Source organism: Melozone crissalis, unplaced genomic scaffold (genome assembly GCF_028551555.1).
Source record: "Melozone crissalis strain CALT ecotype California unplaced genomic scaffold, PUWL_Pcris_2 ptg000027l_1, whole genome shotgun sequence".
NCBI lineage: Eukaryota > Metazoa > Chordata > Aves > Passeriformes > Passerellidae > Melozone > Melozone crissalis.
In genome coordinates, this window is record NW_026535805.1 from 26,041,029 (window position 1) to 26,057,717 (window position 16,689).

Consider the following 16,689-nt stretch of genomic DNA (forward strand, 5'->3'; position numbering starts at 1 on the left):
GTAGGTGACTCTGCACCCCAGGAATCCAGCATGGCTCAGCAGGCTCAGGTGACAAGCAGGGCTTGCTCAGCACTTGTCTTGGGCAACCAGAGCACAGACTGGAGCCAGCAGGGCAGGCTGATAAACTTGATAGAGAAGGACAGAAACTGCAGTGAGGAATAAACAGTCTGAGAAGGCGGGACAGATGGGTAAGATACAGCAGAAGAGAGGCAGCAAGTCTAAGAAAAGCAAAATTCATTTCTCCTGCACTTACCCTTCTCTCAATTCTCCAGAATCCATCAGAAGGAATTGAGAGGAGGGTAAGTGCAGAAGTGAATGCAAGCTGTGGGGAGGCAACAGCTTTAGGTGGGCTCAGCAGAGTGGAAAAGCCTAAACCAGCAACAGTGTGATTGCTAGGAAGAATAGAAGAGGAAGAGAAATAAGGAGGTGGCACAGGAAGGGAGTGCCTAAACTGAGAAGGGATGACTGAGGGAGGAAAGGCACAGAACTAGAAAAAGTGGAAGAAAAAATGGACCCAGGTGAAAGATGGAATGAGATGGGGGTGTAATACATTGGATAGGGCAGATTTAGAGAAAGAGTGAAAGGTAAACGGAATCTAAAAGAAAATGACACATTGAGAAGATAAATCTACTTATTTTTTTAACAAGATAAAAGCACACATTTCACAATAGTTTTAAAGACCTTTTAAGTCAGTTGGGCATTTTTCATGCAATGGAAGGTTCTTCCAGGAGCAAGCTGGTAGAATAGGAGGGAGCAGACAAATAGCAGGGCCAAGCTGTTCTTGTAGGGTACCATGAAGTTTCTTACCTTCCATGCAAACTAAGTATTGGGACTGCATCCTCTTAGGCTTTCTTAAAACAGCTTGTTATAGGATCTAAGGTAAACCAAACATTTTGGAGAAGGGAAAGATACAGGTTGCCTTATTTCATTTTGACTCAGATCTTCTAAAGTGATTGTGCTGATCACTTGGGGAAGTACCCCGAGATTGCATCTGCCTGCACTGCACTGTATCTATCTCACATCCTCATTACATGGCCCTATTAATTTTGCTGGAGGGCTGCTAGAGACATTACAAACAACAGTTCTTCCCAACAGAAAATGGTCACAGAGTTCAGTGACAGCAATGACAATGCTGATTAAAACCAGACATTTCTATACAAGAGCTATAAATTGTACTGCATATAGGTTTTTAAATTAGCTGATTGATTTTGTTATAAACAAATGTGCTCTTGATAAAATGGAAATTTGCATGGCAATATACTATTTTTAATTACAACGCTGAGGGCTTTCACTGAAAACAGCCACCAAACTTTCATCCTTAAAATGCAAACATTTTAACTTTAAGCAACTGAAAATCAAAACTCTTCCCCATTGAGAACTCTTACCTTTTTTTTTTAATTATAATCCAACCCACAACCATTCAGGGAATTTAGAAATATATGTATGTGTGCACACATGTGTTAGCTAAAAGTTGCACCACCTCCAGTGACAATTCCAGCTTTCATACTTAGAGGCACACAGACAACTCCTCAACATGCACCTGGTGAGATTGCAAGGGTGGGTGTAATGCTATAGCTCTACACATTTTTGCATGCTTCTGGCATTCCAACAATCCAGGGACACTGTTTTAGTACAGAATACTAAATAAATAATGGATACCTACTAAGCTTCCTAGAGGAAGAAAAACAGTTTTCTTCAAGAAGATAAAAATACTTTAAAACCGCAGTGGACACCATCACACACTTTCACTAAACCACTTTGTCCCACCAAGTCCAGCCCTACCCTGGCCCTATTAGCAAAACCAGTCTCCCTCTGGGAATTTGCCTTACTGCAGATATCCAGCTAAGCTGCTCTAAGTAATCAAACTCTTCACAACATCTTTATTCCAAAAGAATTGTAATCCGTGCATAATACCTCCAACAAGCCCATTTTCCTTTGTTGTCTCCATTTTGACAGTGGATTGATTAGATGTCTTCATCTTTGAGGTATTAATGGATTCCAAGAGGGAGACAAATTCTAGAAAGTTAGATTCGTTGGGCATCTGACCTTCTTTAGCTTCTAGATCTGATTTAGAGGTTGGTAAGGTCTTTTCTTTGTCAGATACCTCCACGAAATTCTTACTTAAGAGCACATCTGTCCCACTGTCTACACTCAACACCCGCATGTGCCTCTTTTCATGAGCAGTTCTGCAGGACTGCGGGTCTAGGTTATGCAAGTCTTCCTTAGAACTTAAATCCACAGTCTGGACATTTTCCAAAGCCTTCTCCTGATTTGGATCTGAACAAGTGTTAGTTTCTAGAAGTGTATTTGCTGGGTTGCTGAGCTCCTTGACTGCATCACCCGATTCATAGCCAGAGCATTGGTTGGATGACAGCTCTGCCCTCAACATTTCTGGTGTTCTGTCACTTTCACTAAGTTCTGAGCAAGGCTTAGCTTTACTGTCATCAGACAGGTCAAACGTGATAACAGGGATTCTGAGCTGTTCATTAGTTTGCTGACTTGACCAGCCTGCTCTAACTACACCAGAGTCAAGGGCTGAGCTTGTTCTCTCACTTTCCAGGGCCTGCAAGTGGACAGAGCCCGGTAGGTCACTAAGGGTGGTGTTTGGTGTAGTACTCATTGTGATGACAATTTTAATGGGCTCACACAGCTGGTCTCCAGGAAGAGAATTGTCCACAAGTGCAACGGCAGTCTCACTGTCTGAGCAATCAAGGTCCTCATGGCTATTACCAGCATTGCAAGAGCTTTCCATCTGCTCGTGCTCTTTGGTTGCAATAGCATTGCACTGTGGGCAGTTATTGGTAAAGCCCGTCTGTGGTGATCCATCTGGTAATTTCTCTCTTTTGTAGCTTTTAGGATTACTTAAATGGTCTGAAATAACTGAATTTTCACTGTCCCATGGCTCTGAAGAAACTCCAGTCCTTAAAATATCACCTTGTGATGAAGAAATATTGGAGATGTTTTTAGCTACGTCTCTGTCCACAGGAATATCTTGGGATCCATGGTGGCCACAAGGCTGTCCATTCAATCCTTTTTCATTTATTCCATCACCAGGAAATGTTTCCATGGCAGCTGGTTTTGTTGCTATTGCTGATGTGGTGGCACCTGAACCGGAGGTTGTAGAAACAGGTAATATATCTGCTTTGATACAGGGCGAGGTAGATGAAACTGGTGGTGTAGCCTGATCTTCTAGTACCATGACACCTAAGAAAAAACATTTGGGCATTAGGTCTCACATGAACACTAAGCATTATTAAAGTATGATCTTTAACCAATAAAACCCAATCCAGAGCAGAGCAAAGGAAGCACAGATGATGCAGCTGATTAAAACAGCTCTAAAGCAACAAGGGCTTTTTTTTGGTAGCTACATATGAAATACTACAAAAGCAAGACAGACTCCATCCAAGTCAGGACAAGCATAGCAGCATGTCCAAATAGTCAAAATAGCTGAAGAAACACCTAGTTTCAAAATCAAAATGTTTTACAGAACTATCCCCACTTAGGGAGAGGTGAAAGAAAGAATAAGCCAATCCTGCAGGTTTGCTACATCACTTTCTGCAATTCCTAAATGGTCACACAGGACATGGTGATCAGCCTTAACAAAAACAAAACAAGATTTAAAATATTAAGACATCTCAAGTGAGATGGAAGTGTAGGCAAAGTAAGGTGTGCTGGAATATACAACACAGCTAAAGGTTGACAATCACAACAGAAGTTTACAGCACATGTTCAAGGATGCAATACAAGCGTTAACTTCCTAGTTGAATGCTTGACAGAGCTCAGAGCTTCCTAAGAATGTGGGGCAAGGCTCTTTCATCTCCCTGTATCAAAATGGGGAGAGATATTTGCACACCCCTCAAAGGGTTGCATCCCAAACAGCTTGGCTGATGGTTGAGAAAGTTTAGTCTGTTAGAATATCCTTCAAATTTAGTTCTAGCTCTTCAACTCAGATCCTAACAGGAGGCACAACAGAACCTGCCATGGAGTCCTGTGTGCCACTACTTTTTGTGCCAATCACTGTGCCAAGCAATGATTAAACAACAGCTTAGGGGACTTATAAAGCCTTTAAAATACCTCTAAGATCTTCAATCGTTTCCCGTGTTGGCAGGTCCTAAAAAATGAAAAAAACCACACAAGATTAACATGGTCATTTATTAAATTCTGTTGAGGGAAAAGAAATCTATCAATGTAGCTATCAGTAGCTATCTAATCAAAGATTAATTACAGCATTGGTAAGGTGCTTAAAATCACTGAAATTTGAACATGTACCTTGCACAAAATGCAAGGGGTGGGTGAGGGAGATGGTTATAGAACAGTCATGCTCCAAATTGCATCACTGAAATTGTGTGTGATGTTTGGGGAGGGGAAAGAAAAGCAAAATGTTCTTTAAAAAAATGTTTGCAGTACCTAATCCAGATACACTTTTTTAAATCATTAAGGAATAGAATGTGTTCATCTGTTGCATTTATCCAGCTGTGTGTTTCCAAAGAACTAGAATGAAAAGTTTAGCCTCTAGCATTGGTAAGTATTTCTCAATGGAAAACTAGAGGACAGAGACATTAAATTAATATAGAATCATTTAGATTCCAAGAAAGCTTTGAAGGTCATTTAGCCCAAATCCCCTCTGCCATACACACACACTTGAAGGAGATACAGTTTGAGCAGGTTGCTCAGGGTCATCTCCAATAGAGCTTTGAAAATCTCCAAAGAAGGAGATTTCACAACTTCTCTGGAAAACCTCTTCCAGTATTTGACCACTCACTTGGTAGGGGAAAAAGAAACAACACAGAAATTACCAAAAACCAAAACAACTCCACAAAAAAGACATTAAATGTAATTATTTGATCTAACTGTAGCTTTCCATGGCTGCACCTGTTTCTTATCCTGCCACTGGGCACCTCTGAGAAGAGCGTGCTCAACCTGCTGTGTAACTTACTATTAGAAAATTGAAGACAGCAGTAAGCTCTACTTGTATGGTTACAAAAGAGTTTAGCCTTACAAAGGCTGAAACATCCAATCTGCCTCTCCTCACACATGATGTTCTTCAATCACCTTGTTTGCCTCTGCTGGATTCTCATCAGTAGGTCAATGTGCATGGGAACTAACTGGGGGGCTCAAAACTAAACACAACACTCCATAAGGAATAATTCAGGAGTTTAAATTCAACAGCCTAAATGCATAATTAGAAACAAGACATTGAAAAAATGACTGTGGCTCTCTTCTGACTGACAGGCACCAAAACTAAGAGGAAATTATTATTATTTTCTAAAATTTCATGGTGGTAGCCTGGCAGCAAGAACAGGAGACTTGGTTTGACAAGACCCAACCTACATGTTTGGAAGTGGGAGACTAGGATGAGATCCCAGGAAGGCATAGGTTTGCAGAATGGACAAATACCAGAATACTGGAGAGTAAGACAGAAACAAGGTGAAAAATATTTTACCTCATAAAAAAAAAAAAACCTAAACAAAAAGAACTATTAATGTCTCTGAATCACACAGATGCTACAAAAAGGTAAAAACACTCCAGAAAATGAGGAAATAGTTCTGATTCAGATCAGGATTTAAATAATTTGTAGTAAACAGGGATAAAGGGTGGGTGTGGAGGAATATGAAGACAAAATGAAGTATCAAATAGCCACTTATTCAGAAATCACTAACCATCCTCTGCACTGACTGAGGCAGGAGTCCTGTAGAAAAAAATAGCATGGTATCACATAATTAAAGATTGTTATCACAGTATGCAAGGGGAGTAGCTTAAGATTACACAGACAGTGTTGTTCTGTTTCTTAATTTTTTGAAAATTTCTTCAACTTATCGTGTTTCCTATTTTTTTCTTGACTAACATTTACACATATCACTTTCACCACTTCATATACCTTTGATTTATTAAGCACAGCCATTGGCGCTGAGTGCACATATAGGTACTTTTAACCTCCTCTAGATACCTCCTAGATTTAAATGGCTTTTATGCTTCCTTTAAATGCTGAAGAGATGGGTTTGGTTCATTTAATAAGCATAAGTCTAGTTACACAAAACCAAATTATTAATGGTCCAGAAGCAGATCCCTTCAGAGGCAACAAAATAATGCTGACTGCATTAGCCTCTCCCTCCTCTCAAAGCAGCCCCAAAAAGCTAGTTGCTCTTGGCAAGATTTACAAAGGCCACTTGCTATCTGTAGAGCAGAGAGAGCCCTCCTAAGAGTTGCAGCATTATGTATGACAGTTTCAGCTCTGCAAAGCCAAACCTTTAGGACAAGGCTGACTGGCATACCCAGTAGATGCATCCCAAGGGAATGACCCTTCCTGCGTGGAGCAGGCCTGTGTTACAAGCAATGAGCACCTGGCAACACAAAAGCGTGTGTGGTGAGCTGCGGGCTGCTGGAGGAGTGCACATACTGACCGTGGCTCCAGGGGAGTCCTGCGAGGGCGGGGCCTGCACTCTGGAACTGTCAGGAATTGTCTGGGTGGAGCCGTTTGGGCTGCTCTCACCGGCGGCGCCATCCCCCGAGTTATTGCTGAACGGGAAGCACACAAAAGATAAAGCAACACTTATCACCACAGGGCATCACCGCGAGCTCTGGGAAGCGGCTCACCAATCAAAACACAATAGGAAGAAGTAGCACAGCATAATGAAGTAAGGGCACTTCTCTCCCCTCCAATGATAAAAGCACAGGGCTGTGAAAAATACTGTAACACATTCCTGCACTTCCTTCCTCACCAAGACAACTTGATAAAACTTAAAGAATAAAAACCCCTCAATGTAAAATGATTATGGTGTCTTCAGAAGTGGAGCTATGAGAAATAAAACAACATCTCTTCAACCTCCCTATGCCTATATAATGCCATTCAGCTTGCCTGACACACAAACAGATTTATTGGCACAAAAAGCAATCTGGGGATTTTCCTCAGACATATGACAATCAAAAGCTACTCCTTTCACAATTTTTGCTTTTAAAGTCCTGGAGTATGCAAGCCTTATCTAACTGCCTGTTTATCTGGAAACCTCCCATAGCCTACTTGAAATGCAACACAGAGAGCACTAATATAATCATAAGACCAGAATATAAAATTTTTGCTCTGGTCTAGGCAAAGTAAATATACAGCCATTACTAATTTCACATATTCTAAGGCAATTTATAGATCAGTTCCTTTGTGAATACACTAAACTATGCACTAACTCCTTTTATACATATGTTCTACTAGCTTTTCCATGGATATAAGCAGGTATTTTCAGACAAGGTTTACTATCAATAACCTAAAAATATTCTTTTTCTCAGGTAAAACAAACAGAAATTCAATTTAACCAAAAAATACAAAAAAAAAAAAAAATAAGAAACACACCACAGTGAAATGTTGAAAGGCATGAGGTTGGGATTTTCTATTTTTTCATGGGGTTGTTTTTTTCACCAAAAAATTTCTTTTTAAAATTCTAAAGTTCTATATAAGCAATAACATTATTTATCTGGGTGGTCTCTTTCCACAACATTATTTTTTAGTTAACAGGCTTCAAAAACTGCTCAACCAACCTGCCAACTATGAAGGTCTGTTTAAAAAATTCTGTCATCCATCCAGTCAAAATAATATTAAGATCTTTACTAACTAATTAATGGATTGTTGTGCATACACAAATCAACCTGGGAGAAACAGTCACATGATTTAGCATGCAACTTTTAAGTTATTCTACCTTTACTTCTCAGCCAAAACAGCCTGAAAGGCATAACCCCATCTAAAATAAAAATGTTGTATGGGTAGTGACACACAGAGGCATTTCTCAGAAGAGTCTCAATGCAGGCAGACCTTGACTGTCCCAGAAACATCACTGCCAGGAGTGTAGCACAGATGTGCATGTGTAAAGACACAGAAGAGCAGAAGCACAGAGGAACACAAACTATCTTGATACTACTTAGCTGGCACAGAGCTAGCAGTAGCAACTGCAAATGCATCCAAAAAATACCCTAAGTTCTTTTATACACTGCTCTCTGTTGAAGCCTGACTGGTAGTTTTAACAAAGCTACTCAATTTAAGCTTGCTTTGGACATTTCTATGCTTCTGTCTCTTTTAAATATACCTTATTTCAGCATTTTTCACATCTGTCATAACACTTGCCATCACTGAAAGCCACTTGCCAGCTTCATTTGTTTGTATGACTCAAGCTTGAAAAACCAGCAGGAAGGGTTTATTTATTTATTCTAAAGAGTGTATAGCAGAACATTCTACCAATACACAAATCTGGAAAATGTCAGTACTAGTCTTCATCTCACTATTGTTTTTACCTTCAATACCAGCACAGCCTAGAAGCAGCCCTATGAATTCTATGCAAAGACTAATAGTACTTAGTCTTTGGATTGTTGTGCATTGCTGGGCATGTTGTGCCAAGTAATAGTACTTGGCTTCTCAGTAGAGAAGCTACAACTGAACTGCCTACCAAATGCCCCTGAGAAATAAAAGCAGTTTTAGCTTTCCTCATGAACAGGACCACAGAAGCATCATAATTATCACAATAAAACATAAGGGGGGAAAGCAACTTATGCACCTAGGTGTGATCTGAGAGGGAACTTACTAAAAGCACACAAAGGCAACATGAGGTCACCTTGTCTTCCAAAGCCATGATATTAAAGCATTTTCTTTACCAACAGGTGCCTGCCACTTCCTTGCCACTTCCCAGTAGGTAGGAGCAAAAATTTTAAGGCTTCCCCAGAAAACTTTTGCCAGGTTTTCTTCAGGATCTGTTAGCACATCCAATACTTATCTCCTCTACCACTTTCATGGTGCCCAGCTACTGCCCAACCTCTGAATCAGGTGCAGCTCTGCCTGCTGCACCACAAGAACATTTCAGCTACCCAGTTGAAAAGCACTAAGCAAGTTTTTGAAAGTGTCATTCTTTATACACTTGTAAGGAGTTTTCTTGCTTTCAACAGACATTTCTGCTGTGCAGGACCATGGTGCAAACTCACCCATTTTACATAATGTGCCAACGATGCAAGGAAAACCTTACCTACAATTTGAGGGCTCAACCGCTTCTCCTTTTTGAACCTCTGTATCTTTACATTGCCTTCCATTTTTTCTTGAGAGCTTCTGTTGAATAACTTCGCCTTTATCAAACATGAGGTGTAAACGGTAGCTGATCACCTTTATTACCGTGAAGAAAACTGTCACCGAGCTGCAGTACACAAAAACTGTCACTGCATTTGCTGGAAAAGCCTACAGAAAGAAATAATGAGGACACAATGATAACAGTTTCCTTTGAGAAAATGCTGTTAAGACTTTTAAATACAATATATGTATTGAGTTTTGCTCCCAGAAAAAGGCTTAAGGGTTTCTTCAAGTTTCAAACCATTTCACAAGATGTACTAGTTTTATTAGCTGTGGGTATTATTTATTATCAAAATCAGCAAAATCTCATAATTGACAAACACTATAAAGCTTTTTAAAATACCACAATCTCATGTTAATGCAGCTGCAGCCTTTCCTAAACTATGAATTCATAAAAATACAGACACAAAATGAAACATTAGTTATCTACAAACACAAAATCTTTAGAAAAATTCTGTCATCTTACTCTATATGTCAGTTATGACTCAATAGCAGAACACTGTCGTTTGATGTCCGTTTTCTAATGCCTCACAACATGTTCCCAAATACCTTAACCACTGAGGAATTTTAAATAATTAGTCAGGACTAGTCAAAACAAATGAATAAAAACACAGTTAGAGAAGCATCCTGTCCCCACTGACATTCAAGCAGTGAGTGATTGGCTATGTGGTGCTTAGTTGCCAGCTGGGGTTAAACTATGACAACTTCTTTGAATTCTTTTTCTAAAGTACATAATTGTTTATTTGCAGCTGTCTGTGATCTGTTTGATGATCTGTGATGAGCACCACAGCTCTTCGTCATTAAAATTAATTACAATTCAACTATAATCTCTAAAGTTCTTTCACAGACATGACAGACCAACAACTTTTTTATATACAAACACTTCCTTACAGTAAAGGGCAAATCATAGCAATGGACAGTTGCAGTTATAATTGAAGTACCAAAGTCTTTACCATTATAGTTATGGAACATGTTTATGTATTGTTACTACACAGCTGCAGTCTCACAGTGAATTTAATCTCTCTTAAAGTTCCAGGGGTTTTATTTAAACAGAGATTTACTACATTCTCACACAAGAACAACAACAAAAAACCCCAAGCAACACACAAAAACAAAAAAGGTTTTCAATACTCACGACTTGCAAAAAGTCTGCTGAAGGTAATTTTTAAGAATGGTCTTTACTTTGGTACTAAATCAATCATTTTTTCAAATTCATAAATAAATCACACCGACCACACAGATAAAGGGAAGGGAACAAGGCATGCTTATTTCATCTTTAGAACAAGTCACCACATTTATCTTGATGTTGAAATTAATATGTTGAATCATTTCTGTGTTGTGACAAGCAAGTGGGATGCAATTCTGATGCTGCTTTTGGCTCACTGGGACTTCATACCATCAAGATGCACACATGAAAATTTTCAGGTGAATCCTTTTTAATGACTATTCTGATTCAGATACAAAGAATCTGTTGCACAATAGTGGAGCAGCTATTTAGAAAATACGTACTACCAATGATCCCTAATAGACAGACATGACTTTCTACAAGTTGAGGCTTAAGTCTGCTAAGAGTACATCATGGTACTGTGTAAATACCAACTCCCAGCACACCCTTCAGTTATTTAGAACTCAGGCCAGGAGAGGATCCATTTGCAAGGTCATGTTCTCAGGGTATGAGGCTTAGTAGATGAGGTTGAAGAACTTGAGGTTAAAGAATTTGTGGTTTATGACTAATGTTTTTACAAAACGAGTAAGAAATTGTTTGGTTTCACAATGAGCGGCAGCCAATTATCTGTAATGACTGCTTAAGAGAGATTTGTTCACCTTCCAAGGAATCTCTTCAACTATACACTAAAAGGCACAGATCAACCACTCATTATTAAATAACAACTCAGAATGGCCCACTAAGAAAAGAAGTGCTTTATAGGTGACATTCATAAAGCTTAATAAATATTATATGAATAATGTCAAGAGGACACAACAAAAATAGATTTCCAGTAGCGCAGCCTGTGCGTGCAGAGAGCACGCCACAAGAGAGACTCAAAGGAAGCTCCTAGATTTTGGAGTGGAAAACAGGGCCAGTTTTAGCAAACGCTGAGTGCAGCATGTGCTCATCCCTGCCTTGTGACCAGACCTACTGGAGCTGTGCCCTGAGCCAGCCCATGGTCCCTGTGCCCATCTGTCCGGGACACACTGTGTTTCAGAGTGCTCACCACACCAGACACCAATGGCATCTTGTGCATCTTTAGAACTCTCAATCTCGGGGCAGGCTGAGTATACAAGCCAGCAGGTTGCTCTCTGTGCACATGAGGAATTAGAAGACAGATGATAATGGAAAGCCCTCCATTCTCTGAATCAGGCCTCTTGCATAAGGTACCAGTGTCATATGACTGCAGCTGGTGTTCCCAGGGACAGACAGGTGAAAACTATCAAATCCATGCTAAGGAAGAACTAAGTTACAGACCACTGAGGAATTAGATGATAGAGTCACTTTTGATGCACTATAGTTATAATTAGCCTGGTTTTCTATGAAAATGAGGTTTTATAATCACACCATGTGTCTGTGTATTCATCATCTCCCTCCATCCCCTCAGCTGAAAGGTAGCCAAAGAATTAAAGTTATTCAGCAAACTTTAAGAGAATACACCCCACTGGGCAAGGTCACAGCAGCACACCTCCTCCATTAATGAGAGGAGCCCACACAGTTCTCTGACCTTTTGATGCCACCCCAGTGACAGGAAAAGCTTCAATTGAGTTGACATCTTATTAGAAGCTATGAAAAAAAAAATCCACAAATACAAATTCATTAGAAAGCGGGCTTCATGACTTCCCACAGGTTTCTATGGAAGCTGTAGCCCTAGTTTTCTTCATTCTTTCATCCCATTAAAAACTCATAATGTACTTTTTGTTCTCCAGTAGCTTCTGTTGTTGTACCCTGCACCAGAATAGCGTGGGGTCACAGCCAGAAATGCAGGCTGGTGTGCCCCAAATGTGGCCCAACTTACTGCTGCAAATGCAACAGGGTTGACATCACCACCTAAGGAGCACCTTTGCTTGGGGCTTCTGCCTGCCCAGAGATTGCTCTCAGAAGAACAGCCACATTCTCCTTCACGTGTCTACTGGCATTATTTGAGTAGCACAAAGGTGGAGGTGACTGAGATAGGCACATAAAGGTATGTAACCTTTGAACAAAATACCACACCTTGCCAATTGGGCTGAATGATAAAGGGTGCTTAGACCCTGATGCATCCCAGCCACTGCTTGAGCCCCTGAGGCATCTGGAACAGGGCAGTGCTGCACCTGGGCCTCGCTGTCTGGGTGTGCTACAGAACACAATGAGGGAACAACCAAACAAATGTTCAGTCGGCCACTACCATCAGAGATATGCTTGGGAGATACGACACTGGGGCCCAAGATCCATGTTTATCTGTTAATTAAGGAGAATCAATACTAAGAGATGTCCATCACACAATATAAAATATGGGAAAGCAGGTAGCAAATAAAATTCCAGGGGCGTACATTGAGTTCTCAGTGTGTCCTCCCACACAGTAAATACAGGTAACAGGGTAGCCTATCTCTCTGCTGCAGAGATATTTGTATCCTTAACTTTTACAGAGATAGAGTGGGGTAAAAGGCAGCCAAGTGGGACTGGAAGCAGCTGACACACTGCTAGTTTTATCACAGTTTACCTCTGAGTAATTTATGTGCCCACACCCTTATACTGCCATGTTGTACTTCTCCTACCACAGCATGATCTGAAGATCTAGTGCATGAGAAGTAACAACCCTGTCAGTTCAAGGGTTCCCTGTCCAACAAAAGGCAGGAGAAACATTGAGTAGGTTGTTCTGGGGAGTCACCCAAACACAATGCACATTCTCTTGTAGCTTGTAAAATAAGCTATAATACAGTATTTCCCAAAGTTGCATCTCTAGGTCACTGGTGTTTCACTGGGGCTGAATACTAAAGAGTTATCACTATTTTCATGTGAAAAACACCTAGGGATCCTCAACTGTTTGGTGGAATAAGATAACTTTAATTCCTAATATATTATGAAAGTTGATGTGGCACAGAAGAGATCTCATAATTTTGAAACTTGATTTGAACAGCAATGATGCTTGAAATATCCAATGTACATTTTTAATGTTTAAATGATAAAGAAAATAAAGTAATGGAAACACAGAGCTGCATTTTCAGGGGCTGGGAAAACTAATAAAGGAATCCTTAGTACCAAAGTAAGCTATGCTGAATAAGCTAGGGAAAGAAATTCTCCATCCACACAACAGAAACAACTTGATACTTTAAGCTTCTCAATGCTACCGTCAGCACGCCTCTGCTGAGCCACTGTGAAAAAACCAAAAACAGATGGATGAGTTTTGCCATTTGATTCAAATCACACTGCTTCAGAGAGACTTCCTGACTTCAACAAAAGACTATCCCAAGCAAAGGAAAAATTTAAAAAGCAGTACTCTGATCTGTTTTCATTTTGCCATTTCAAGAAACATCACTGACTGCTTTAGCTGAATCCAAAATATTGGTGTCAAGTATGTAACATAAATATCACCCCAAACATTACTGAATATTATAAACAAAATTTCTTATAAACCAGAAAAAAACCTTTCTCTAAAAAGCAAGTTCAAGTTTCTAAGTGGCAAGAATAGATGTCTTGCATAAAGTTTACAAAGCCTTAGAAACAAGCCACTTGAAAACAAGAAAATGTGTAAGAACATAATTACTGTCAGGCAGCCATCATAATAAACACTTTATTCTTATCAAGGACAAAGGATTCCCACAGCAATGTGTTAGCTCAAGAACACAAGTCCTGCATTTAACCAGATGATTCATCAGAAAGTCAGTCTGCAGAAAAAGCAAGTCCATCTAGGTAAGCAAAGATGATGCCCAAGAGAGTTCACTAGATAAGTTACATTTCTCCCCTTTAAAAAATGACTTCTAGCTTAGCTCTGACCTAGAGTCCAGTGTTCTTTTGTGCAACCCCCACACTTTCTTCAGTTCAGAAGTTCCCCACAAGGAATCCTTCCAGATACATACTTTTTTCAACTAAAAAAAAGTTAACCTTCAATTCTTTTTCCTTTTTAATCACACTTATGACTTGGACAGCAAATCCTACAACGCAAGACAATCCTACAACTTGCTAGTTTGCATAGGAAATACGCAATCAATCAGGAGAAAGCACATTGTTATTCTGGTTCATTAACTCCATGAGCCATTCTTACAGGAATTCACTGCAATCCATGCCACAAAATCCTATACCAATTCACGCTTAAAAATACAAGATTTGCTTTCTACTGGGATTGCAGGGGGATTCATAAATGCTCATTGCTTTTGATAATCAGGCCCATATCTGACCATGTAGGGTGAAGAAATCTATTTAGAAGTGGAGAATTTAGTTGAGTCACTCCAGGAACCAAATGGATGGAAAGTGCTTCTAACGGAAGCAATATTACCCTATAATCACTGAAGGACACACCAAAATAGATTCGATGATCCAGCACACTTTAAGCTTTTCTCACACAGTAGGAAAGCACACAAAAACAAGAGCAAAAGCTTCAAGCTTTTCAGGAAAATAAATCTTAAAGTCCAGCAAACAAACTCTAGTCATTATTCACTTGCAAAGTTTAAATTTCAGCACAAAGGGAGCTGCATGTCACAAAAAGCCATGTGATTCACTAGTGACATTCAGCGAAGCGTATTAATTACATGGTATCTGGATCTTTCCATTTATTTAACCTTCTCAGCAGGTAAGACTGGATCAAACTTTAAAAAAAACAAAACCAAAACACCTGTCTCCAAAAGAGAATTTTGAGCAAACGTCCCCACGGTCATTCAGCCCTCGCAGAGGCCAGCACTGCACCCCTGCCCAACTCCTTGGCAGGGCCAAGGATCCGACCCCTGCCTAGCTCAGCCGGCGGACTCACCCCGTTAACCTTTAGACACAAACCCCCAGGTAAAGCCCAGAACCCCAATATTTAAGCCCCCGAGGGTAGTTTACAGCCGGCTGAGCGCACACGCCCTCGCCGCCGCTGCCGCCTGTGGGCCGGGGCCCGCGGCTCCCGCCCCGGCGCCTCCCGCCCGCCCGCCCTCAGGCAGCCCCTCTCACCAGGTGCAGGGCCATGGGCAGCGTCAGCAGGAACAGCCACAGATAGAGGTGGCAGCTGTTGGTGAAGGCGCCCTGCTCCGGGTCGTGGTACCAGCCCCCGGTCAGCGCCGCCCACACGCCCTGCCCCACCAGCCGCGCCGCCGGCGACACCATGGCCGCCCCCCGCCGCCGCCACCGCCGCCCCTCAGCCGCCCGCCGCCGCCGCCGCCATGCCGGGCGCCCGCGGATTCTCCCATGGTGCCCCGCGACGCCGAGCATCCCGCCCGCCCCACCCCGGCCGCCGCCGCCGCCGCCGCCGGGAGGGCGCCGTCACGGGCCGCCCCCCGCCGGGCACCGCGCCCGCTCTGCCCCGCCGCGGGGCCGGGGCCGCCGCCACTCCGGGGTCCGCGCCCGGCTGCCGGGAGCGGCGGCAGCGCTCGGAGGCCGCGGGGCGGAGCGGGGCCGGGCCGAGCCGCGGCGGAGGGGGGGCGGTTCTGGCGCGGGGGTGTCCGTCACGGCCGCGTCCCGCCCCGGGCACCGCGAGGTGCGCTCACAGGTGCAGGAAAAGCGCGGCACGGGGGCAGCCCCGGCGGCCGCCAGCTGGGCTGCGCGCCTCGGCGGCCACTCCCCCACCGCCGGGTTCTCAGTGATCCTGCCCGATACATCACGAGTTTCCGATCTGAGAGCTCTGCCCAACTTCGGTGTCACCCGTTCTGCGTAGGCTTGAGATGTGTTTTGGGCGGGATGGAGGGAAATTCCTCAAAAAAAAAAATCGGATTTTTTCAAAAATGGGTTTAGGGAAAAACTCAATCTGCCTTCGTAAAGCGTTTCATGCAGCTGACCTCAGACCAGCGGAGTGAGGAGGTAGGGGCGGGCTGGAGGAAGCATAGACGAAGTGCGGGACACGGGGGCTGAAAAGGCGATGGAGCGGAGTGGAAGCCTTAGGCAGGAGATACTAAAGTCGGTGAAGAATGAGGCATAAGGATATCAGGTATATTCTTATGGGACGCCCCCAAAGGAAGGGGGTGTGAAAAATGCATGTATTTTATGATTGGCTTTTCGCAAATATTAAAATGAATATTATATGTGTTGTTTTAGAAAGTAATGCTGTATTAATTCTCTTAAGTACTGTGTTAAATATAGTTTTAGGCTATAAAAATTGTTAAAATAAAAACGATGCTATGTAGGATACTTTTTTTAAAAGAAAGGACTTGTAGCGAGATAGCAGCCACAGGACACCTAAATCTTTCTGAGAAAAAGATTTTATGGCCCTCTTATCAGAAGAAACGAACTTCTTTCCGCCTCAAAGGCGCTGTTAGGTTTCAGAGGAAGAAGTTGTCGATGACCAGGCAGAATCCTGTATTTGAATGGAATTTATGCATCATGTATAAAGTGTATGACTATACAACAGGCTATTGCTTTTAATCCTTTGTTAACAGGTGTCCTTTTTCAGGCTCATGCTGCCCAGAAAAAGGTACCCAGACGTCCGTAACTCTTTGTA

The 16,689-nt window shown here is 42.0% G+C and overlaps 1 protein-coding gene across 1 annotated transcript in view; it reads right to left on the bottom strand.

Moving 5' to 3' along the window:
• The window catches only part of PCNX2 (pecanex 2), a 154,765-nt gene extending 139,403 nt beyond the window's left edge, over positions 1 to 15,362 (bottom strand). The window contains exons 1-5 of the mRNA XM_054280537.1: positions 15,210 to 15,362; positions 8,997 to 9,202; positions 6,402 to 6,516; positions 4,075 to 4,111; positions 1,915 to 3,204 (exon numbers count right to left, since the gene is read on the bottom strand). Of these exons, the coding sequence (XP_054136512.1) occupies positions 1,915 to 3,204; positions 4,075 to 4,111; positions 6,402 to 6,516; positions 8,997 to 9,202; positions 15,210 to 15,362 (1,801 nt within the window). The remainder of the gene's footprint in view (positions 1 to 1,914; positions 3,205 to 4,074; positions 4,112 to 6,401; positions 6,517 to 8,996; positions 9,203 to 15,209) is intronic.
• Positions 15,363 to 16,689: the final 1,327 nt, after the last annotated feature.